Consider the following 25374-nt stretch of genomic DNA (forward strand, 5'->3'; position numbering starts at 1 on the left):
CCCGGCTGCTGCCCCACGAGCGAGGAGACAGGCAGGGCGCTCCGGCTGCCCCCCTTTTATACCCCCCCAATGGGCATGCTCTGACTTCCCCAGCGAGCACCAGCCCGGCCACGCAGCCAATAATGTTGCAGAGCGGTCTAACCCCCTCTCTTCCCTCCCTCCCTCCTTTCTTCCCTCCTTCTCCCTCGTAACCCTCCGGAGTCCAGCTCGGGGAGGAAAGAGGGGACAGAAAGTTTCTGCCGCACGGTTTCTTCGCGGGCTGCTCCCGAGTGGGAGCTTTGACCCACCCTGGCCGGCCCCGGAGGGGCGGGGGACTGCGCGCATCCCCCGCCGCCCCCGCAGGTGAGGGGAGGAGATGGGGGTCCGCCTCCCGAGCCCCTGCCCAGAGTGCTGGGGGCACCCCCTGAGTGCCTTTCGCTGCCGGATGGCGAGCCCGAAGCCCCGGGGGTAACGGGGGCAGCGGGAGGTTGCCTTGCGCGTCCCGCTTTCGGGGCTCCCTCTAGGTGCGCACAGGGCACAGGTGGCCGGGCCGTCAGCCTTCCCCCGGCCCGGCCCCCAAAGTGCTCCGAGGGGCTCCCTGGCAAATGCATGGGCATTCAGGGGTGCCGGCCGCACGGGCCCCCCGGGCTCGCACGCCTGCCCCGGAGCCCTGCGCCGTGATATGCGCCCCAGTGCAGACAGGCAAGCCCCCACCTCGGCAGCCCCCGCGGCCACCCGTGCGCATCCGTTTGGACAACATGGACGCTCTCCCTCCACAGGGCAGCAGCACTCGGATTGTGCACCCTGCAGAGCACCTTCCTGGAGCGGTTCCTGCTCACTAGGTCGCCTCTGCTTCCTGCGGGCTTCTGCAAGTGAGTACGGCTGCCTTTAAGCCAAAGGAACTTTTCCCAGGCTTCGCCGTGAGCGTACAGCAGCGTGCGGGCTGAACGCGCTCCCGCTGCTCTGCCGATGCTGCATGGCAGTCGCATTGTGCTGCATTAAGCAAAACTCACCTCCTCCCAAAGACCTGCCCGCCAAGTCCACCCCGCCAGGGAAGCGGCTGCCCCAGGAGAAGGGAGCCCGCTTGCTTTCCACCAGTGGCAAATGGAGCTCGGGCCAGCCCCCAGGTGTCTACAGCCTCACCGCTGCCCAGGTGGGTGCCCCCTCACAGGGGCACACAGTCCAGGTTGTGCCATAGGCATGCACCCTCCTCGGAGTGGAGAGGAGCAGAGCTGCCTGAGGTCGGGCAGCAGGTCGGTCCATCTCAGGCAGCGCTTGCCACAGGTAGCTGTGTGAAAAGGCAAGGATGCAGCAGCCCCCACCCCAACATGCAATAAAGAAAACCTCTTTTTTCTCTTTTTTTTTCAAGTTTGCACTTTTCTGTTTCAAGGACAGATGGCTTGGTGCAGCTCTGAACAGTTGGAATTGCCCTCAACACACCCAAGACCATACGAGCAGGACTGGTCCTTTCTCACTAGGCTTTGGACATCCTTCGCTCCCCAGCATCCTTCTGTTCTCTGGGTTGTCCTCTGGGCTGTGGTTCTGTAGGCTGTGTCGCTGTGTATCCCACCCAGCAGACCTGGTATCAGGGCCGTGGGCTTCAACTGAAACATCGGCACACCTGGGAGAGAGATGTGATGCTGAGAAAGCGGTTCTGTGCACACCAGACTCAAACACAGGCACCAAATCTCAGCACCTACATCGATATTTAAGCTGTCAAAGAGACTGAGCATATGCTGGTACGTGTCAGGGCTCCAGACTTCTCCCAAAAACAGGTATCTCCATCGATGCTTACCTTTGGCTTTAGGAGTTTCTACTAGATGCCCAGACTTAGTAAATCCCAACTGTGGGTCCTTGCAAACCACTCAGCAGAGGTGGTCTCTTTAACAAAGAGCAACCACCTTTCCTCGCTGCAAAAGCAAAACCCCATCAAAGGAAAGGACCCAACCTTGGCAGGGGGGCAAGCAGGGCTGTAAGCTACTGTTAATAGCTGAAGGAGCCCGGCTCCCTTCCCTTCCCCCAGCTCACCACAAGGACCTCCTGAGAGTAGACAAAAGAAAGCTAGGAAGGTTAATCTCCCTGAGAAAAACAAGTGATTTTCCAGTAAACAACTGCAATAGCAAACAATGGGGGTGAAAAACAACGATCATAAAAAAGCCTGGTCGGAGGAAGAGGCGACCCAGCAAGAGAGGTGTCTCTCTGGCTGGGGGAAAAACAAGGCAGCAGTTTGGTGAAGCAGCAGCAGTAGCAGCAGCAAAATAAACCCCACAAGTTGCCACTGGATCTACTTGTGTTTGTGCCTTTTGATCTTTTAATTGCTTCTTAGTTATCCTTCAGTGCAAATAAATAGTGCATTGTGTCAAGAAAGAGGAGGGGGGCGGGGAAGGGAAGAAAGAGACACAAAAGAAAGATCTGTCGCCCAGAAGAGAAAAGGAACAGGTTCTTTCCCCCCACCTTTAAAGGAGTGAATATATCTGTATTTGGCAGGGGGAAAAGGGGGAGAAGGGGATAGGATTAGAAATCAAAGCGAAATTGGAGAGAAGCACATTAAGCCTCGGGCATCCTTACAGTAGGAAGAAAAGAGGGAAAAACCCTCTGGGAGTTTATTCGGTGAGTTATGAGAGGATCCACGAGTGTAATATTGTTAAAGGTCAGCCTAAACCTAATTTAAACTAGGGATGTGTGACCTCCGCCCTTCATTTAATACAGTCATAAGGAACATTAACACTACAGATAGCTGGAACAATAGGTGCCTCCACCCCAAACTCCAGCCCCTGGTATTGCCTGCAAGGAGGGCCTGGGAAGGAGAGCAGGAGAACCAGTAAAACCAAGGACGCTGCTAGCCTGAGAATGGGGAGGCAAAAAGGGAGGGAGAGGAGGGCCTCTGGACCACTCTGCCAAGGGGCTTGCAAAAACACAGCATCCCAGGAAGCATTTTGGTTTGAAAGTGGATGGGGCTGCAGCAAAGTGTCAACTGAAAACATTGGAAATGCAATAAAAACAGCCCTCTGTATCTTGCATTTGTCTGACCTCCATGGTTATTGGCGTGGTTCGGGAGAGAAATTGTGGTCATGGGCTCTCGTTAAATTTGCAAGGAGCGAGGACAGTGTTTGCAAATCAGTCAGCCAGAGCGAGCTGAAAATAAATGAATCTAAAGCAGGAGCTGGAATAAAAGTGACATCTGAAAGGTGCCCTGAAACGACCAGGGGATGCCCAGGACTTGGAGAGAAAACCTCTGCTTGCTGCAGCAGCTGTGGAAGTGTCTGGGCAGGCTGCAAAGCCCCCTGACGGTGCTGCCCATCTGAGCTGATCAAAGCGTCTCGTGGGTGGCCACCAACATGTGGCAACGGGCTGGAAAGCTTTCCAGGGAAAGGGGGAAGAACATGAAAGCTTGGGCCAGCCTGGACATTGCAGGCAGGGATGTGAGCTTCAGCAAAGGCAGAGGAATGTAAATAGCTGCAGAAATGCAGCGGTTGCGAGCCAGGATGGATGTTAGTGATGCTGCCGGTGAGCTGAGCCAAGCAGATACTTTCAGGGAAGAGGACATTTACATGACTTTTCCCTTCCTCTACACCTATAATCCAAAGAGGGGAGAGGTCACTTAATCCCAGCCCAACTGAGACGCCCTGTGATACTCGTTTGGTTTATTTCACAATTATACGACAAATGACAAAGTGAGCAGTATGGGGATCTGAGGTGCATGGTTCAGGTGCTGTGCCTACAGCATTACAAAGGTACCCCCATATTCTCATGTGTCAAAAGTGAGGACAACTGGCTGACATGCTCAACAGATATGGGCACCACAGGTTGAGGTGACCAAGATGAGACTAAAGGAGGGGGAGGGTGGGCCATGGGTTTGGGTCTCCTGTCATTGAAGACTAGGACAAAAAGTCATCCCTAGTGAGAAAAGAGACTGATTAGCCAGAGTCCTATACACAGCTGTTTAACGACAGATGAATAATTGTACTTGGCCCAGAGTGTTTTCTGTGGCTTTAAGAAAGCGATACCTTTTGTTTTGTACAACCCAGGAACTGACAATAACACCATGTCCTTGCATGCTGCTAAAATATATTGATCCTGGGGCACACTAAACTGTTGGAACAGGAGAGATTCATTAGTGAAAGGGGATGTGATATATGGAAGGTCCCTGCATGAAACTGAAGTCAAAGAACTGAGAGTGGGAGAAATAATTCACCTGGGATTCTGGTCAACGAGGAGCAAGCAAGAGCAGAGGCTGGGCAGGTCTGCTCAGGGCTCCTGGCACTCCCGGGTGGGGAGAGCATTTTGGGACTGTGCTCTGAGCCCAGAGTGTTTCTGCTGCAAGATTATTTTATGGGCAGGGATAAAATGGGATGCCCTTAAGCATCAGCAGAGGACTTTTTTTTTGCATGTTCAGAGTGAAAGAGGGACTCTTGTAGCAACTCCTGCCCACATCTACTGATGCCTTGGAGCGCTCATTGGACTTAGGCGTTCAGGAGGGGTGTTGGCAGATGCATCCTGAGGATTTGGAGGGTGCTGAACATAGCAAAAATTAAGTTATTCCAAGGTAAGTTATTGCGCTGTGCCAGAGGAATTTGTGACACTGGTAAAAGGCACAAGTGTTTTCACCCCTGTTTATATGGAGGACAAACTATGCATTTTTGTGGGCTGGAGAGACTTGGTATTCCTGTGGCGTCTTTTTAAGTTCAACATCGCCAGTGATTAGAGAAAACCTTCAGCCTGAGCAGCCTCTCTTGGCTCAAGAGGCTGCAGGCAAGAGGAGGCTGGGTAGGGAGGTGTCACAGTGGCAAGTACAAGATAGGAATTGAAAAAGCATGAATGACATTCAGCAAGTGAGACTCGGTGGGTCTGCTTGTTGGTATGGCATCTGTAGCATGGCCGAAAAGGAGGAGACAAAAGGGTCCCAGAGTCAGATGAGCCCAGAAAGGGAGAGAGGTACCTCCTTACTCCCCATCACCTGTGGAACAGCAAGCACCTCTTGGTCATCCCTGGTTGCCAAAGCGGACTCTGGCTCAGCTAACGGCTTCGCAAAAGGGATTTCCGAGGAGGGTGGAATAGGGTAGATAAGGAGAAATGCCCGCCTTCTCCCCAGCTTCTTTTCATTGCAGAGGGAGCCTGGAAGGCTTCAAGTTTTGTCTGATTATTTGGGTCAAAAATGTGCAACAAATACAGTAGCAGAGGAAGAAGATGGGTCTGTGCCTATATTAACAGCTAAGCATATCAACATTTCCTGTTTTCCTTATTTATTTTTTTTTTAAAGCATTTCCGTGAAAATACTCACTGGAATGTAATGGGGAAGAAGAGGTCCAAGCACATTTAAGGACCAGCAGGTACAATTAGTTCTTCCAAGCGCCAGGGGATGAAGTTGGCTCTTCATTGCATTGTGCAAATATGGGTCTGTCTACAGAGAGCAAGCTCTGAATCAAAACAGATTGTGAATGAAATGGGTTGCGGGAGGTGGTGGGAAATCCTTCAGACTAGGAGCTCTTTAGGGCGAAGGCTGTGCCTCATAGCTGTGTCCCTGCAGGGACAGCCTGATGAGGACGCTCTGGGAAGGCAGAGCTAGTAGCAGGCATCTTTGTGTCCCCTGGAGAGGAGCTGAGCAACAGGAAAGTGGGCTGCAGGGATGCCACCCACCTCAAGCAGGAGCATGCTGTGCCCTCTAAGGGTGTTGTGTGTCTCACCTCCCAGCACACCACCCTCACAAACACTGCTTCACTGCCCTCACTTGGAAGACTCGGGGTTTACCCTTAAAGATATTTTATCCTGCTCCCAGGAGCATCAGTATGAACTGGTTGGTCTGGCTGCATGTTGCAGGCAAGCTCTTAATAAGTTCTCATTCCTCAAAAAAAGAGACAAAGCAATTGTTGCTGAGGTCTTCTCCAGCAGCTTCAACAGAGCAGCCATAGCTGAGTGGCTGGTGGCAATGTCTGCAATGGACCATGCTGGAGGTGGATGCAGTCTTTGCAGTAATTTTTCCTTGGTGCAGCTTCTTGGAGAGCTTCCCCTTGGCCTCATCGAGCAGTCAGCTTGCTCAGCAAAGCTGCCCAGGTGAGTGGGGTGGTATTTCCAACCCTCTGCCACATCCTCCAGGATTTGCTGCTGATGCAGCTCATGTATTTCAGAGGCACCCTTTGGAGGCACGTGCTTTGAGCACCCGTTCAATACTCTGCAGAAAATCAGACACAAGAGCCAGCTGGAAATATCACCCTGCCACGGGATCATTTTTCCAAGTGCCCGAGAGAGGTGATGGCACTGAATGCAGAGAGTGATGGATTTTTGGGAATATACGCAGGGCCCTTATTTGCCCGGGAGAGGTGGAGTGGTGCAGATATGTCTCTGTTGTGTAATTAATGGCTTTGAAAAAAAAACCCTGCGCCTGTTGGCTAAGCCCGAATACCTCTGAGGGGTTCAGGAATCCCAGCTATGTATCTTTCAGGCATTTCTTCCTCTGTTTTTTTTTGGTTTTTTTTTTTTCTTTTTGCATTGCTGCTGTGCTTCAGTGCTGGTCTTTGTTTGCATCTCTCATTGTCTTCGGGCAGAGGGCCAGTGTTTTACCCCTTATCAGGGACCCCCATCTCCACCTCTGATTGTCAGCCCTGGCGGGAGCACCACATCACTCCTTCTGGCCAGGGGCTTCTTGGGCAGGATAAATGGACCCAAGCCACTGGTGCCTTCAGTCTGAGTTGAGCAGTGAAGACCCCAAAAGAAGACGTGGGGCTGGGGTCCCATGGGCTGGTGGCTGTGGACATGAGGAGAACACGCAATGTGGGGCTCACACAGGACTCACTGCACCCCGAGTGCAGCCTTCCTCCACCACTGCATCTGCATGCCACCTTGGGCAAGTCACTTAATTTCCCTCTGGTTTGCATCTTTACCCCTCAGCTCAGGGCAGCAATGAGTCTGTCCCCCATTGCCTCGTTCCCTTAGGGGCTGGGACTTTTGATACCTACGGCTGGCAGCAGGCATACAGGAGTTTTCGATAAGGTCTCCACTGCTCACACCCCCCCTTGTTTCCATTACTGAAGCAGGTGAGAGAGGGACACCCTGTGCCCACCTGTGCTGCCAGCATCCCCTCCAGACCACGCTGCCCTTGCCATGGGTGATGGACGCCCACGGGGAGGTAGGAGGTGTGGGCAATTTGTTTTCTCACTTAAACAAAACACTCTCTCATAATCATAACGAAGGAGGGGAGGCAACAGCACTTGGCAAAGCAACTTACACTAAGTGCTTTTCACCAGAAATGTTTATACTCCACTGCTGAAAAATACACCAAGTGAGGCGATAGTGTGGCATGGTGCTGGCAAAGCAGAGGCAGGCGAGGTGGGGATTGTGCCCTGAGCCAGGTCCCAGCCAGGGTGGGCTTGGGGTTGTCACCAGCTCATCCTGGCAGGAGGCTCCCAGGGTCTCTTACATGGGGACAGTGGGTGGAGGGATGGGGGAAAGTGCATAGGGACAGCTTTGGGCTCCCTGCGCATAGCTCCACCGGGGACCACACACCCTCAAAATCCTACTTTCTACTGTCTCCTTTTGGCCATCCTATTTAACCTTCAAGGGCAGGTGTATAGATGGGGTTCGCATCTCCAAGTAGTGTTGTAGGGCAAATAGGTATAATGCAATCCTGCATGTGGGGGGGAGAAGCTTTTTTGTGGTGCCAGTTGTGTTCCAGAAATGCTTTGGTGGGAAAAGCAAGGGTTTTGTAGAGATGCCAGTGCTTCTTGTGCAGGAGACCTCACAGACTAGGACCATTGGGACTGCTAAGCTAATTACTAATTACTAAGTAGGTAACCCCCTCCAAAAAAAATACATGTAGCATTTCAAAACAGCAGGTGGTATGCTTGCATGGCACGTGCAGGCGTGCGTGTGTGTGCACACAAGTATTTTTGTGCTGAGGGGGAAGTGAGTGCTTGGCTAAGTAGGTAGAGCCAAATGGCAGGTGATTCAGATGCTACCCTCTATTTCTGGCACAACTTTGGCAGTGCCAGTTGAGTCCCTGTCTTTTTATCAGCCAAAGATAAAAGTTTCAAAAAAGGCCCTCCATGAAGCCCTGGTACAAGCCCTGAAGTCAACAGACAAAGGGTTAACCGAATTCCCAAGGCAGGTGGGAGCGCGAGTCAGACTGGGTGATATCGCAGACATGTTATTTGAAAAGCTAAGAAATTGTGGAATTCCTCACCTAATCCAACTTCCCCACAGTTTAAAGAAAACTGCAAAGCAAGATATCGCTGTGGCCAAGGGAGACCCCCCACGAACCTTTCCCTGAATAATCCGTAAGTGGATATTCACACCATCAGCCACCTCCCATGGCGCTGGGCTTCTAACCTTTGGTAGGTTTGCTCCTGGTGAAGCTCATGGGATGCAGCTCCTACAATCAACCCCCTAATGACCCATACAAGCTGAAGTTGTCTCCTCCATCCCTGTGACATTGCTTGTGTGCAATGCGTGGCCTTCCCTCACCCTGCAGTGGTCCCTCTGCCTTTATCTGAGCTGAGTGCAAGGACAAGCTGTTCACGCCACAGTAGCCAGAGAGTAGTTAAAACACCTGCATGAACAAATGTTCACTGAGACAACACAAAAATTAGTGGAAATAATGCTCTCGACTTCAGCAGTCCCCAGTTTAGGGCATCCCCAGTTATGAAAGGTTGCTGCAGTGAGCCTCTGTAGCTACGCAGATACCTGGGCATGATTAATGATTAGCAAGTGTAATTACAGCAATGGAAATTGCATCCCTGGTTCAAATCTGCCTGCTATTCCTCCCTTTATTTTTCCAGGTGGGTTTCTTGCTGAGCCATCTCAGTCTACCAGGTAGATATTCCTGCAGAAGTTGCGGGGTTTTTTTTGTGTGTTTTTTTTTTTTTTTTTGCCTGGAAGTAAGTTGCATAGATTTTTGTTTAGATTTTTTTGCATTAAAGGCAACCATTTCAAATATGTACAGATCACAAGGGTGTTTTTTAGTCAAAACAAGCACAGTAACCACAAGAGGTGCCAGACTGGAACAACCTCTTCTCCACTAACCTAATCCAAAGGGGAAAAAAAAAAGAAAAATATGTTTTACAGAGATAGAATTAATTCCTTTGTCTCTGTGTGTGATATAAGGAGAGAGAAAAATCCAGCAATGGATAGCAGGCATCTCCTTAAAGGGACTTTTGGATGAAAGTTGCTTTCCCCCAAAAAACCTGGGAAATTATTTCAGGCTAGACCTGCTGGGTCCCATGCCAGGGCTCTTGTCATTGGAGGCGATGAGTGCCTGCAGCTGCTGTTTCTTAGAAGCTGCTTTGGTATCCCTTTCTGGGTGTACCCCACTGTTTCCAGTGAGTCAGCCCAGGGGCTTCAGGCTCATTTGGGCAGGCTGAGTATTGCCCTCACTCAGTAATTAACTTACATGCACATCTGATCCCAATCCCATGTTTAGGCTCCACTCACACAGGGCAGCAGGTCTCGACCTCCATCTTGGGGAGGGTAATATTTCTGGGGATGCCTCACTGGTCCACCCACACGCAGCAATGCAAGTGGGGCACAAAAACCCTCTAGTGGCTGATGCCTATTGCACAGCTGCTTTCCCCCACCTACCACTGCCCTCACCGTTCCCGGAGACCCACATGAAAGCAGTAATAGCACTGTTGGGGTATACAAAGTAAAAGATGACTCACTGCAAAGCCTTTTCTCCCACCTTCGGGAGGCAACCAGATAGGGAGCGGTCTCCTGGGGAAGGGGAGTGGAATTCAAGTCAGACGGATTTTTTTTCTGAAAACCTTTCATTTAGTCTAAACAACCGGCTTGGGATGTGGGCACTTAGGTTTTAAATTAAGTGTGCTTTTCTGGGCATGATTCTTCTAGGATAGCAACAGCCAGAGCCACATTCTGGTCTTGGGAGTGAAAACAGCCCCAGGACCCCAGAATAAAATGGGAAACTAGCCCTTGAGCTTCAGTAGTTGTTTTGGAGGGTCTGCTCTGGCTGATGGGTAATTCACAGGGAGGTGAGATCCAGGGAACAGCACTAGTTTGCAAACAGGCTGCATGATTTGCACAAGACCACCACAGAAGGCTGGGGCAGAAGAAGTAGTTTCTGCCATGCTTGGAGGGTTTCAGCTGGTGGTTCCCACCTTCTGGGCTGCTCTTCTCACTGGCATCAGCACGTGGCCTCCGGTTGTCAAAGGTGCCAGCCCCTGCAATCTACCTCTCTCTCTGCTCATCAGTTTCCAGCACCAGGACTGCACCTGTGATGCTTTTAAGACACTGTCTGCTAGGGGCAAGGGCATTGTGAACCCTAAAGCGGAGGGAGCATGGAGCTCCCTTGCAGGCAGCAGCACTCCTGCATCCCAAACATGGCTGCCCTGGGCATGTGGTCTCCCACAGCTGTGGGGCGGGAGGTGGAGGATGCCCGCGCAAGGCTGCAAGAGCCACTCAGACCAGGCACAATGGGCTATGGGGTGTGAGTGCTTCACTCGGTTTAACCTGGCCATGCTCCAGCTGGCTTCACTGTTCGGTGCCTGGCTGGAAAGGCATCGCTGCCACACATTTACCCTAACAGTGGCTACTTACTCACCTGCCTCTCCTCTAGCTTTGCCATGGCGCAGGCTATGGGGAGCTAGCCTCCCAACCACAGAATTTTTTTTTATCATATGAACTGCTCTGGGGCTCTCCGACAGACAACCACGTTCCCCCCCAAGGGCTTCCTCCCAGGGTCTGTTCCCAGGCTCTGCAGCCAACCTGCTGCAGTTTGCAACTTTGTCAGGGAGGGAAAGTAAAGTGTGCAAGCTGGAATCCCAGACAGAGTGGGGAAGGAGGACAGCTCTGTGATGAAGTTGGGGGACCTGCAGCCCTGGCACTGTGGCTGTCACAAGAGGTTTCCTGCAGGATCTTCACTGGTGTATTAAACCTCACTGTGCCCCAGCGAATGCCCAAGAAGGGCGTGTGTGCTGGTGCCCGTGTCTCTGCTGCAAAGTCCGGAGGATACACGCTTTGGCAACCAGAAATAGTCAGATGAATTGGTTTGCAGTGCAGGTTTTATTATATAGGCACGGTGTGGTAGCCATGGGGAAAGGCATCGCCCCAGAGCTCCCACCACCCTGGGAGATGAAGTCTTCTCTTGCCTCTACATCAGGCATCAGGCATTGTCAAAAAGGGAATTTGTATTAGTATGTGTGGACAGTATTATAGACTAAGACTGATGGAAATTTTAGAGGGCTGCTCATATCTAGAATAGATTTACTGACAGCTTGGCTGTGCTTGCTAATTTGGAGCTAACCATAACAAAAGTCCAAACAAATCACTGCTTGAGCCATTTTGCACTGATTTTTTTCCCCTATTCCTTCACTGAAGCCATCACAGCTTTTGCCACACCACCTTTCTGAAGGCCTGCCAGTCCTGGTTTGTGGTGAGCAAGACAGGCTCAAAATTTGAAGGAGTCACCCACATCACAAGGAAGTGCTGTCACTCCTCTCAGATTTTATTTTCAGTAGCTATAAACTGGAAATACCAGGCTGTCTTAGGTCAAGGCATTGCCACCTAAAAGTTAGGACCAGCTAACAGCACACAACATAGTCAGCGAGGCAGAGAGTGTCTTCTGCTGCAAAGCTGCATGAGTTTTCTCCTGACCTGGGAGGAAGATTAATTGGAGAGCAAGTGCAGGGAGGAGGGAACAAGGTCTTGTCTTTTCCTTCCTGGCAATTTATTCTCCTCGTTTGATCCTGGCTTTGGGAAGGGAACAGTAACATCGGCAGGCACTGCCACATCTTGGCTGTGAGGGGGTATGGGCTGTAAAACAGAGTTGTTTTCGGGCAGAGATCTTCACTGTCCGTGGCTGTACCCTCATCCATGTACTGCTTTACCCTGCAGAGGAGCCCCTCACAGCAATAGCATCACTCCCTGGTGGCTCCCTCACCTCCTTTTTGTAGGGTTTAAATACTTACTGCTACCCCCACCTTCTTCTCAGGGGACAAAGCAGAAAGAGGGGAAATAGGTCTGAGGCAGGAGCAAGAGTATCAGGTGCATGGGAAGCCTCAAACACAAGCTTTGAGTGGAGAAAGGGGGATTTTTTTATGTGCCATGTCCAGAGAATTGTACCCAGCTGCTCCCAGAGCAAGCACCTGATGTTGGGGTGAGCAGCTAGGTCCCACTGAACAAGCTTCATCCTCCATTGATTAAAGTGGTGCAAATCTTTTGTGTCAACAGCTGAACTGTCCCACTGCGTAGTTGCCGCTTGCCCTCCAAACACCACTCCAGCCCAGATAGGCTTAACTTCACCTTCCAGACATTAAATCTTGTAAGGCGTTTGGCAGCTGTTCACCATGAGGACTCTGCTTACACCCACTGTCTCAGTTGCAACTAAGTGTCTCTCAACCTTTTTTTTTGGGTAAGTACAACGAGCTTCCTTTCTCTCTGGTAGAAGGGCAGGTTTCAGGCAGGTCAGGTCATTCCTGATGCTCTTTTCTGCTTCTTTCCCCAGCTCCCTTTCATCCCTGATGTATTTAGGGGTGAAAATGTGGCCCATTGTCTTTTATCAGGCTTGCAAGGGGTGTTAATCAGCCTGTGGTTGTGCTCACCATACACATCTTCCTAACACTCACCACTCTGCTTTCCCTACATAACTTCACTCTGCAAGTGATTTAATGACATATTTATCTCATCCACATCAGGATCCCCTTGTGGGCTTGTCCTAACAGTCCTAGAGACACCTGACTTAGTTACATTACTCTCTCTAGTTACTGATCTGCATAGACAAGTTGCAAAATTTCCCATTGGTGCTTGAAAAGCCTTCATTTAAAAACCATGGGGATTTGCACAGTTAGGAGTGGATCAGGTACGAGTCTTTGCCAATGTGCATTTGGGTAACTAATTATATTTCTATTATTGTATAATAGTGGAGAGGTCCCACCACCACTCAGGCATTTCACAGAGAATAATTTAGACCCTTTTCCTAAGATAAGTCTGTTATAAATACTGCCAGATGTTAAGTAAGTCTTTAATTCACTAAAGTAATACAAATTATCTCAGTGTTGCTCTGTTTGGCCTAAATTCAAATGAGGCTTTGCCTAAAACACCCGAGCTTCCCACAGCTCCCAGCCTGCTGAGTCCCACTTGGCTCCAGCACCCACGTGGGCACAAGGACTAAGCTGGTGCTGGGATGAAAGTACAAATTACTTTGGAAATAAAATGTATAGGAATGATTCCTTAATAATTGAGTTGCAGCAATGACTTGAGTTGGAAAGCAATTTTAAGAGCCCAATCCTAGAACTAAATTAATTGGAGAATTTCACATGATGGCTTGGAGCAGGCACTGCAAAATGACCAAAGTCTAAGGCTCAAGCACGTCTCTCCCTGAGAATCCTCATCTCTGGCTCACTTGGTACCCGAGGTCTCCAGGGGAGTTCGTGGCAGATCCATTCCCCCAACCTTTCACAGCTCAGCATCACCAGGCTGGTGGCTGAGCCAGGGCAAACCTTTGTTTCAGCGCCCTATTGCTCCGGCCAGGGTTTAATACATTTTTGCGGTGATTCCCAAGCCGTCCCAGTGTGTGACTGAAGCTCTGAGCACTCCCTCTGCTGGCTACAACATCATTTCATAACCCCTCGATAGGGCCTTGTCCCTGCCGGGAAGAGATGCCAGCTGGGGTAATTGCTATCCCCAACAGCAGAATAGCTGATCAAAGCTGTGTCATGGCCAAGGAGGAGGACCATGATGCCATGAAATACCTTGTGTTCGGGTGGGAGTGAGGATTTGAGCACCAGCCCACTGGTAATGCTGGGTGGGAAGATGTCCCAGCTTTGTTTGAAACATTAATATTTATACTCAGGATATATATCTATGCTTTGGCAGTCCTTCAGTGCCAGGGCAAGCCAGAAGAGCCCAGGGTTTTGTTGCACAGTAGAGGCTCTTTGGGGCAGGAAGTTATTGCAGACCTCAACCTAGATCTGCTCAGAAGAAGATTTCTGGCTCAAAAGAACATGCCCATCTGACCCAAAAGACTCCATAGGTATGTGCTGCATCTGAGGAAATACTGGGCAGGTAAAGCTTCCCTAGAGCGTACAGCAGAGAGGTGCACTGCAGGGTGGCAAGTGAACCAGCAATGAGGGTGCTCCAGGGTGTGAGAGCCAGGCTGGTGGTCCTAGCTTCAAGACCCTGGAGGTTCGGAAACACAACCAAAACCCTCCTTGGAGAAATACCACCTTTAAATAAAGACTAGAGCACAAGCAGCAGCAACCCAACTCATCATCACACCAGGTCATCAGCCATACTGGTGAGGTCTGGCATCACCATTGGGAATCAGCCTGTGGGTGACTGGAAGTTTGCTTGGAGTGATCCAGCCATCTCCTTGCTGCTCTGTTGGTCCCATGGCCTTTGTTCAAAGACTTACTCCAGCACCACATCTCCAGCGAGTTTTCCTCCGACACTTTGCATGGTCTGTATTTGTTAATCTTTCCACCCTGTTTTGGGGGGTCTCTGGTGCCCATGCCACCTTGCCCTGTCCTAGACGAGGCTGCTAGGCAGCTGCAGGCAGGGCTGCCAGATCCAGCTGTGGGCTGCCCTGCGCTCCATCCCCTGGCAGCAGCTGGGACTGCAGGAGAAGAGAAAGCTGTCGCAGGAATCTGGCTTTAACAGATTCCCAGCATTTTTGTGGTGCCCTATTTCGGTGACAGAGCCACAGATAATTGCTTTGCTCTGAACAGATATGTGAAACCTCAGGATCTTTTCCAGGTTGTGAGGACTGTGAAGCCCAACAGGAGAGAAGGAATTCTTCAGGAAAGGTTCCAGAAACAAAAGCTGCACACAGGCTAAAGGAAGAAATTGGGATGTAAAAAGCCTTTTTGGAGATGAAGAAGACACAGTGATGCGAGGTTAGCAAGGGCCAAGGCAAATGGCTTGAAAGCCATTTCCAGTCCTACGTTCTTAAATGCAAGGCACAACAAAACAGGGCAGTCAAAGCAATGGCTCTGCAGGGTGAAGATTAAGGGAAAGCATCTTGAGAATGGCATCAGGGCTCTGTAGTCAAAACCATAAAGGAAGAATGGGCATGATGTCAGTGCTTGGTGCCGCTCAGTGTCCCCAGGGTGAAGCCAGTGATCTTGCAGCAGCAAAGGAGCTGCTGGAGGAGCACTTTCTGAGGGGGGTTTCGGCCTTTGGTGGTCCTCTCACCTCCTTGGCATAAGCCAGGCTGAGTCAGACGCCCCTTACCCACCATGGCTGCATGAGCCGGAAGGCGTCCCCTCTCTGCCACCACTTCCTCATCGCAGAGAAGCAGCTGCGCTTCAGTTGGCCAAAATGCACATGGGTGCACAGGGAGGCACTTTGGACACCTGCCTTGTAACACCTGTACTGGGACTAGGTCTGAAAAATAACTTGTCTACATTTTATCAGAATTTTGTGGGATCAATTTTTTCCTTGTTTGAGGTTGTAATTAATTATTTCAGGACGAGGTGTCAGCATTTGGAAAAATGTGGCCAGGTTTAGCTTGCAGACATTTAAAAAGTGCCTGAAAAAGCAATTTCCGAGGCAGGAGAGGAGCACACTGCAGTTTGCACCCTGGGTGTGCATTTACTAGGAGTGGGTCAGGTCTCAAGCTGTTTCACTGTGATTTCTCTCTTACCACTGATATCCACAGAAGCCCAGGGGCCAAGACAGCATTTATTAGGAATAAGTTTTAAAAATCACCCCAAACTTTTCTGTACCAGGTGGGAAAAGCTGAAAACTTGGGTGTGCAAGATCTACCTGCACATACATCTGCAGAGCCAGGACCCTGCTGGGTCCCAGCTTCCAAAGTGGAGGAGGTGTCTGATAAGTGGAGAAAAGGGTAGAAATTTTTTCCTTTGAAACTTCCACAGAATGGTTTATTGTCAGTGTAGGGTGGGGGGTGTCATTTACATTTGATTTTCTGTTTTCTGATTAGAAAAGAGGAAGCTGTGTTATTTTCCAACAAAAAGTTACATTTCAGAAGTTGGCAGTTCCGTAAAACACCCCCACACCCCAAATCCAGCATTACAAAGCCCGAACGACAACAGCCTGGAAATCAAAAGCCAAATTTATTTCCATTATCCATTTTCTTCCAAAATCTGAAAACATTTTGTTGGAAATTTCAGTGTAAGCAACTGCATGCATCCTGGAAATCCTGGCATTTACCAGGCAGAAAAAATAAAACCCCATATCTTGGCTGTCTCTTTCAGTAACAGACAGGATCTTGGAGGTGCCCACATGCTTCGTCCACCTCCCTCCACCAGTTCTGAAGCCGGCTGGGGATGGAGGGAAAGGATTAAGGCTCACATAATTTCCTTGTGCGCTCCTATGGGCTTGCTTTGCTTTCTGTTATTGTCCTGTATCTGCCTCTGCCTGCTCTGCCCAACAGACTGGGGGGAATGCGAGAGCCATCCTGGCATTGGGCTTGGAAAAAATTGCCTCCTTCCTCCCCACTGCACATAGGAATAATTCACTCAGAGACAATGTGCTGGCAATGACTTTCCAGATCAATTTATAGCCTGACCTAAAGCTTTCTTCCTGCCCAGGGTGAAAGGAGAAGGAAGAAGGGCTATTTTTTGTTCAGAATATGTGTCTTTGGTGATGTCAGTCTAAATCAGAGGGAATTTGGGGTGTCAACACCAAATCTGCTCAGTACATGTTTTCTAACTCAGGTTATTGCTGCAAGCCAGTTATTAAGGAATCATGCTGCAAATAAGGAAAGAGGCTGTAAGCAGGTTTAAAATTTCCTAAAAGGTTGATAAGATGGTCTAAAAAAAAAAAAAATCCCAGGGTATAGTCTGGCTATTTCTTATATAGAGTGAATCTGTGAATTCCCAGGGTAATGGACAGCATTCTTCTATCTGCAGCTTTCCAGAAAAGGAAATAATACTGTCGGATTAGCTCCAGGGAAGTGGCAGCCTTCCCTTCCTCTCCAGATAAGCTGGAGCAGCACAGTCCATCCAGCAACCCAGAGGACATGGTCTGTCACCCAGCCACCGGGGATCCTGCCGGTCAGTGCCCTGCAGCAGCTCCCCTCCATTCCCATTTCTGTGCACACCGCTCCCCTTTCCTCAGAGCCGGAGCGGAGCCCTTTCGGGTAAGGGTTCATGCATACGGGAAATAGGGGCAACTTCGGTCCTTTCTTTTCTAGGCAGTGTTAACAACTCGGCAGCCCAAAGAATTTGTCTTGCAATCCCCTCTGTGGCTCAGCTTTCAATTCTCTATTCAAGCAGCATGAATGAACTGAAGCCTTTATTTGCATTCTCTTCAAATTGCCCTCCACCACTAGCATGAGACCTTTGGAAGTTTGTTGCAAGAGTAGCAGAGCCAAAATATTTTAGCCGGGCATGATGCCCCACCGCTACCGCAAAAATCACTTCAAAGCAACTGCTGAGTCAGAATAAAGGGGGCTGCATGTATTTGCTTCCCAAAGATCACAATTCAAATCCTGGCAAGACAAGGAGCGGGGAGGGAGGTCAATGGATGCAGCATTCCCTGTCCCCTAGACATTTCTCCTGCAGGAATTCATAAGATCTGGCACCTCCCAAGCACATCTGAGAGCAGAGAATGGCCTGGACGATGGCACAGGGATTTGAGGTGGGCTTTATAAAAACCCCCATCCTGGATCACAGTTAAGGACACCACAGGTTGTTGTCCATCCTCAGGTTTGGGTGGGGTAGGGGACTAAAACTGCCCACCTTGCTGCAGCACAGGGTCAGCGAGCTGGCAGCATCACGTCTGCAAGCAGAGGAGCTGTGTGCTCCAGTGCAGAAAGTACGTAAGGTTGCCTTCAGGCTTCCTTCCCTGGAGTCCCAGAAAAAAGTGGAAAAAGTACCTTTGTTCTCCTTTGGCCTTCACCTTGCTGCAGCTTTTTAAAAGTGAAGAGCTGGCCCTTAATGTTATTTTCAGTTCTGGAAAGCAAAGGGTATTCATAAGGACTTTTTTTTTTAAAGTGTTCTACAGCTTTTAAATTGATGCAGTATTTTCTCCTGCACATCCTGGAGAGCAGTGTAGCTCACTGTACGCCACACACCTCCAGGACAGCTCTTGCTTGGGGAGGAAGGGAACAATGGCAACTGCATGCACTCTGCAGAGATCTCAGACTGCCTGGGTCCCCAAAGCAGACGTAAGGCCACCCCTCCCTCCCTGATCCTAGGTGGTCACCATTCCCTCCTCTTCCCTTCTCCACCAAGGGACCTGCTGACTTGTTTTTCCAAGGGGCACAAAGGCAGGCAAATGGTGGGAAATGTGCATCATGGCCCTTTTCTGCTCCTCATCCTTCTCTCTTCTGCTCCAGCCCAGGGTAACCACCATCTGGGCCCCCAGTGTGTCCAGACCCCCATCTCTTCTAACAACCTAACCTGCTGACAAAATATCAGACTGCATCTTGAGCTGGGTAGGAGAGGATGGTCCTGCCCCATCTTAAGATTTCAAAACAATTCCCACTCTGTGTTTGCTGAAACCTCCTGGAATTTTTCAGCAGAAGGAGATGAGCCCACCCCAGGGTAGCCCAGAGCCTGGTGGTTAACATGTGGTCTTGGGCAATCGGGTGTACAGGATGAAATCCCTGCTCTGGTGCCTGCAGAGTGGGCACCTGAACCTCCCGCATCCCTTCACCCCTTCAAATCCTGCCTTGTTAAAACCAGTCCGGTCCTGTGGGAAGTGCTGATTTTGTTGAATCAACATTTTCCAGCAAAAAACACATGGCATTTACAATTTCCCAACCAGCCCTAATTGAGAGCATTCAGAAAAAGCAAACAAACAAATGAGTAAACCAAACAATGGCAGAGGGCAGGAAACAAATCGGGCATCTCTGAAGAGCTGTCCTCGCCCAAGCACCACTGCCAGGGCAGGACTGCCAGCAGATAAATAGCTCTCGAGTGGATGCAGGAACCATCATGCTCTGCTGTGGAAGCTCGACCTTTCTGCAAGTGGCTGCTGGTCCCTTTGGTGCTGAACCCTTGTAGGCTATCTCTATAATGCAAGATGCAGCTCTGATACTATGACTGAGGGCTCTACACCACTCCAATCTGCGCCTGTCCTCAGCATGACCCATGTGCCCCATTACTGGAGAAGCCAGAGGTATCTCTACAGACTTGGCTATATCCCTCTTCTCCCAGCTGTTTCTGTCACCACTATGCAGCACTTGGAGAAGTGCTAGTATTAGTCTGGCAGTCAGGCACTCAAGGCTCCTTCTACACCACCTCATTCTGTTCCAGTATTCATGCTTCCAGCCTTTTCTGCCAGCAGACCTGTCCAATTTTGTCAGGTAGGTACTGATGGAAATCTCAGATTTGCACTAGAAAATCTGCAGTAGTCTCAGTCTTGTCTCAGAAGAGCCTCTCTGCTCACTTGCTTTCCATGGACCCCAGGTGCTGAGTGCAGGATCTCGGTCCTAGGTGATGCAGGACAAGTCTAGGTGACTCCAACAAGTCCTGGGTTTTCAGCACTTGTCTTGGGTGTCCTTTCCCTCCAGACCATGCAAGCAGACCCAACACTCTGCCTTTGGGATCAGGGTGGCATCTCCTTGGGGCGGATGGATGTATGGGATTGCTGGAACTACTTTGCATGTCTGAATATGATGGTGGCCTTACCATGAGCAATCGCTCTACTTTTTCTACTGCAGTAACACCAGTCCTGATCTCATGGGGCACCAAGACAGGTAGGAGAATTGTTTCTAGGGAGTACCCTTTAGAAATCACCAGACCTACATGCTGTGATGTTTGCTGGGAGCCAAGTAGCTCAGAAACAGCAAATGTCTTGCATGCTTTCATAACTGCACGATTTTGGCCCAAGGCTGCCTGTCATAGTTGCAAGCTCTGCTGATGGGAATATTCAGTGGGGCCCAGAGGAAGAGGCGATGGGAGGGGGATGGAAGGGTGGTCAGGGGGAGCATCAGCAGCAGAGCAGCTCTGGTGTGGCGGATGCAGGAGGGGGGCCCTGTCACAGTCTCTTGGATGCATCAAGGGAGCCTCTATGGAGTGTCACTGTAGGGAATTGCTGGTGCTTTCTGATTTCCTGTTTTATAGCTATGTCTTCTTCTCAGCAGCTCCTTTGCCTGTTCTTCCAGCCCTGCAGTTTGCAGCGGTTTTGCCAGTTTTGTGCTCTTGATAGGAGCAGGACCAACACATGCTGGCAGGGATGAGATGGCAGCTTCCATCTACATGGCTCCAATGGGGGCAGTGGGATCTGGTTTGGGAAAAGAAACTGTTAAAAGAACAGCCTCCTCTCAGACCAGCTTTCAAAATCTGCCACCAGCAATATACAGCCCCAGCCACTGCTGCCACCTCTGCCAGGCTGCACCCATCTCACAGGGACCTCCCGCATGGCTTCCACTACACTGTCACTGGAGTCCCTCGGCACAGAGGACATGACCCTTCCCCACACTGTCTGTCACCCCAGCCAGCTGGCATTGCCATGGCAGCTTTTCCTCCCAGAAAGTGGCAATTTTGAGGCCAGATACTTGAAAGAGGTTTGTAGCTACCCTGAAATGCCCAGCTCTTGGCCAATACACTCAAAACTCCTTTTGGATGAAATGCTCTTTCTGCACATGACTTGTCAAATACTTGTGAACAACAAGCATGTCCCGCAGCAGGAACTCTGCCTGAGCCTCCTACAAGCAGAATGGGGAACTGGACACACTTTCTAAATTGGTGATGGCGGTCATCCATGATTTTTCTGGGTACAATTAATAGGTGACTTAATTCTTTGCTTAATCTGAACTGTTTCCATTACGCAGCCAAGGAAGTTTGGCCTCCCAGCTGCCTTGCTATATTTGGGCTGTGAACTGCAGGAAGTTGATCAGCATGACATTGCCACAGATATTCCCTTGTAACATTTCCCTAGAAAGAGAAGTCTTGTTCAAACCTCTCTGCCCTCTCCTCTTCACCCCCTGGGCACCAGGCTGTGCATACCCACTCCGGCACTGTGTAATCTTCCTCCCTCCCTCCCTCCCAGGAAGTTTACTTGGACAGCAGAAGGATAGTGTGATGGGATGGGTGGCTCCAGGACCTTTTAAAACTGCCTTATCTGAGCACAGACAATGGCACCCTAAAGTAAACATCAGTGCCCCCACCCCAAGACGTGGATGCATGAATGAGCACAGTCCTTCAAATAGATCCGCAACATTTATTCAATTGCTTTGAAGGTGCAGTAGCCTAAGTGCGTGTTTCTGCCTGCGGCCCGTGAGCTCCCCGCCGCTGGCCTCGTGGCTAGTTGCAGTAGTTTTCCAGTTGGTAGAGGGAGCATGTGTTGTGGCAGCATTGCTCAACAATCCCTCGCTTCACTTTCTCAAACTCCTCCTGCTGGAAGGGCAGCTCTCCTACCTCACCATGCAAGGGACCGCTCACTGCCAGAGAAGAAAAGAATAAGCCATGGGATGTCATACAGCATCAGCCCTGGCTCTCGAGTCCTGTGGAGACCCTCTTTGCAGACACCACATTTTTAAGCCAGAGTTGGCTGGAAAATAGGGAGGAAGTTGCAAAGGTTTCCCCATGTTGATGCTGCTTGTAGCACCTTCAGGTTCTATGTCTCCTCTCCCAGAATAATCCTATGGTGCTTAGAAGGACCCAAGCTGAGTAGATGTCAACAGTGTGAGGGACAAGAAGATACAGGGGATTTATTGAGGCAGGCATGTGGAGAAGAAGAGAAACCCTGCACCCTCCCTGGGGTGAGCAGCTAGTAAGTAAGATGGTAAAAAGGGCTGGTCTGCTCCAGAGAGATAAGTTGCTTGGGACTGCAGCCCCCCTTGGGCAGTTACCCACTCTTCTGGGAACCTAAGCAAACAACTAGGATGTCCATGGGATTGCAAGTCCTGGGGCTGGATGCATTTCCCAGCAGGTCCTGAACAGCCTGTTCCTGTTGGCTGCCTGCATGTAGCCTTGGAGCCGATGGCAAAAGCATTCGTGTGTGTCCGTGTTCACACCTGGGGATGACTTAGAAGGAATGATTGATTGGCGTATTTGGATACAGACAAAACTCAACAGAATGATTCATTTTCTGGTGGGAACTTGAAGACTTGCGGACAAAACTGTTCAGGTTTTAGTTGCCCAATTAAAATATAGAAAATGACAAAGGAGAGGTTTTTTCTGTAAGAATAAAAGAGGCCCTAACAACAAAAAGAAAATGCCTGGAAAGCAAGAACGAGATGAGGTTTCTAGGGCAATATGAAAGTACAGCACAAGATGCAAAATCCCCAAGCCCCCGAAGTGTGATGCAATGAACAAGGCACAAGAGTAATAAGAAATCATTATACTAGTGTGCTAAGAGGAAAATTTAGGAAAGGTTTAGTCCAACATTGAGTAGAAGAGGAAATAGCTAGTCAATGTTTTGTGATTTACTTGTCTTTGCCCTTGAAGCCAGCTGTGAGCAGACTGTAAACACAGCAAGCTTGTGTGGCAAAGAGGTGGTGGCTCAGGCAAAAATCCTGGAACAAGAGGTAGAAAGTCCTCAGATACTTTCAGACTTGTTGGCCCTGATGAAATTCCCAATACTGTATTTAGGGAATTGGCTAACAGAAATTCCAACCCATTCATGGTGGTCTTTAGAAACAAATCATCAGAGAAGAGAGAAACTAACAGCCCAACTGGCCATTTAAAACAAATCATGGCAAACACTCTGCTATGACATTACCTTGCTTCACCTTCTGAAGACCTGTAAGAGTATTTCATAGGATGGTTGCATACATAGATGAAGGGATCAGATACAAATGAAACCAGAGTGTGATGAGAAGAGACTGGTTGGAGAGGTGCATCATAGTCAGGGGAGGTTAGGTAATGGTCCATCTTGAAACGAGAGGGTTGAAATGACTGGGATTTGGCAGAGGTCTCTTCATTCAAAGACTTCATTAGTAGCTTGGAAGAAAGACGAGAATGTACTTGCTGGATTCATAGAGGAGCTAAAGCTGAGAGGAACTGCAGGTACCCATCTCCAGGAGAGACATCATCCTGGCATTATAGCTGGAACATTACAGGTCCTGGCCCCATCTAGATACAAACACCAGAGTGAAGAGCACCTTTCTGGACTGCCTCATCCCATCTGCACTCCCATGTGGACACAAAGTGCTGGACCAGGGGCAGCGACCTGGCACTGAGGGTGCGTGGGCAGGGCTGTCATCTCCTCCTGACTTCCAGCTCTTGCACTCATCAGTAGTCCAGGAGTCCTAAGGAGGGGAACCAAAACAGTACCACCAGCATTCCACCACCATGAAATAAGAGACGATATAAAGCTGTGGGGTCTGTAAGCCTCCTGAAGGGCAAGATTAGTAGTAAAAATTACCTTTGAATCTATAGAAATACTGAAAAGGTGAGGTGGTGTTCAGTAAGAAATGGGAAAGATGCTAAAGGTAGGCAGGAAGACTGTGTTGCGCTTCCAGGACAAGGGTTTGACTGTGGTAGCTGTCCTTCAAGGACTGCTGATCCACCTGAGGGAGAGCCAAAGCATCCAAGGGAGACAGTGATTGCTATCAGTCAACTGCTCTGAAAAAGGCAAACTACCTGTGTAGACAGGAACTTGGTATGAAAAAATGCAATATCATTCTTCCAGTTTGCTCACTCTACTTTGCACTGGCAAGGCCTCAGCTGGGGTCCTGTGCTCTTCTCCAGACATCACCAGTCAGTAAGGATGCAGGCCAAATGCAGAACAATTTGCATGGACAGAGATCTAGAAAAATATGAACTAAGAAGGTAGTGGGGGTGTGTAGAGGGGATATAGCTGAAAGCATGTTAAAATTACACATCGGAACAGTCTTCAAAATTTTGAAAAGCAGCCATAAAGAAGAAAGGAGTAGACTCTTTCCCATGTCCTCTATGGAAAATACAATAAATAATTTACAGCAAGGGACCTTCAGGTTAGATATGGGAAGAAACACTCAAGAAGGTCACTTATGCATGGGAACAGGGCAGTTTCAGAAGGCAGAAGCAGCTTCCTCACTAGAGGTTTTTATGAACATACTAGACATGCATGGGTCAGGAATAGGATGGGAACAACTGATCCTATCTTGGGGCAGAAGGAGGCTTCCTGGGTTCCTTCCACCTTTATTTTCTATTAACACTCCCAGGCCAGTGTAATGGCCACACAAAGAAATAGACAAGCTTCAGCTTTCAGCCACAATTCCTTTTGCCTCATAAATCCTCTTTCCCTGCCTGCACTCCCATCTGCCTTTTTAACCTGAAGAGCTTTTCATTAGCAATGTGATGCTGTTGGTATGTTAAAGGTATTCATGGCATTCTCCATCAAGGACATTCCTGGTGTCACTGTCAAAGATAGGTATTTTTTGCCTTTTGCATCACTTGGCATACAACTGCGTTCAAGGTCAGCCTGACTTACCTAGAGGCTGCTCAATGTCCCGTCGGGCTTTGGGGGAGTAGAAGAAACCCCGCTCTCCACACACCAGGTAGAGAGCCTCCACCAAGTGGGAGCCGCAGAGGTGCTGATTGGCAGCTGCGTGGCTGGTCCCAGGGCCAGAAAGAGCGAGAAGGGCCAGGAGAGGCAGCGATCGGATCCAGAGAGCCATGGTAAGCAGGGTGAGGCCTAAGGTTAGGAGGCAGAGGAGACACAGGGAGGTCTAGGAGGAAGAAATAGGTTGTCATCAAGCAACTTATGACATTCAGCTCTTTTGGCATGCAAATGAGACCAAAGTAGCAGATTGACCTTCCAAAGCTACCCTAGCTAGAGAGGGAAGGAAAGCTTTCTGCATCAGGCTTTATGAATCACAGAAAATTACTAAGGATTATAACCAGAAGTCCACCTCCATCCACATGTTCACATCAGTCCTGGCATCCCTGTTGTCTTCTCCCAAAAGGCCAAACTAGACTGGAAGAGCCATCCCACTGAGCCTTGTAGCATATGTGCTCAGGAGAGCCAAGATCAGCAGACACCTTCAGAGGAAAAACCCTCTCTTCCAAGTCAGAAGGGGCTGTTCTTTACGATGGTGACCCAAAAAAATCAGAATGCTCTCAAAGACCTGAGGAGACCTCACTTTCTTAGACTAGTGAGCCAGCACTTTTCACCAACAGCTATATCAACTTAAGAAAACAGGTCTGCAAAACAGGTAGAAGTTAAAAGGGCAGCAGTTGCACTTACCTAAAGAACTGGCAGCAAGAGACGGAAAGAAGTTTGCTCTGATAGATGAAGACTGTTTGGTTGGTAGTAATATCCCCATTCTCTCTTTCCCATATTTATATGCTTTACGTTAGCCCAAGTGACACAAAAGCTAGCACAAGCCCCACCTCCTCAATGACACTCTAGCCAAAATTTTTGCTGCTTGTGCACATAAATTTCCCTCCACGTAGCATCAACAGGTCTTTATGCAAGTTAAGAAAGAAGAAACAGTTTGCAGTTTCCATCTCATTTCATCTGACCTGTTTTTGCTTCCGTGAAGCTCTGTCCTGAGCCATCAGTGACCCTTTTAGCAGGAGATAATGGTGCTATTACAGCTGAAACGAT

The 25374-nt window shown here is 49.5% G+C and overlaps 1 protein-coding gene and 1 long non-coding RNA gene across 3 annotated transcripts; one reads left to right on the top strand and one right to left on the bottom strand.

Annotated features, from left to right (window-relative positions):
- The first annotated feature begins 204 nt into the window (after window positions 1-204).
- On the top strand, window positions 205-2262 carry LOC142057809 (uncharacterized). The gene is made up of 3 exons (XR_012660754.1): window positions 205-342; window positions 759-851; window positions 1370-2262. It is a non-coding gene; the product is annotated as an uncharacterized LOC142057809 (long non-coding RNA).
- Window positions 2263-21037: 18775 nt separating this feature from the next.
- On the bottom strand, window positions 21038-25090 carry INS (insulin). 2 transcript variants are annotated; one of them, XM_075092594.1, is made up of 3 exons: window positions 25012-25090; window positions 24256-24459; window positions 21038-21277 (listed from the first exon to the last, which is right to left on the bottom strand). In XM_075092594.1, exons 1-3 carry the CDS (start codon window positions 25088-25090, stop codon window positions 21141-21143), a joined length of 420 nt encoding a protein of 139 aa, XP_074948695.1. In that variant the 3' UTR covers window positions 21038-21140. The 2 variants fall into 2 exon arrangements, with proteins under 2 accessions (XP_074948695.1, XP_074948697.1); XM_075092596.1 differs by having other exon boundaries at window positions 24256-24493; window positions 25012-25069.
- Window positions 25091-25374: the final 284 nt, after the last annotated feature.

This window comes from Phalacrocorax aristotelis, chromosome 5, assembly GCF_949628215.1.
Source record: "Phalacrocorax aristotelis chromosome 5, bGulAri2.1, whole genome shotgun sequence".
NCBI classification, from domain to species: Eukaryota; Metazoa; Chordata; class Aves; order Suliformes; family Phalacrocoracidae; genus Phalacrocorax; species Phalacrocorax aristotelis.

What these genes read in the sequence shown, in the direction of transcription:
- INS (XM_075092594.1), bottom strand. Translation starts at nt 25,090, where the DNA reads ATGGGGATATTACTACCAACCAAACAGTCTTCATCTATCAGAGCAAAC. An exon ending in TCTTGCTGCCAGTTCTTTAG is followed by an intron (nt 24,460 to 25,011) that starts GTAAGTGCAACT and finishes TCCTAACCTTAG; the next exon opens with GCCTCACCCTGCTTACCATG. An exon ending in GGACATTGAGCAGCCTCTAG is followed by an intron (nt 21,278 to 24,255) that starts GTAAGTCAGGCT and finishes CTTCTCTGGCAG; the next exon opens with TGAGCGGTCCCTTGCATGGT.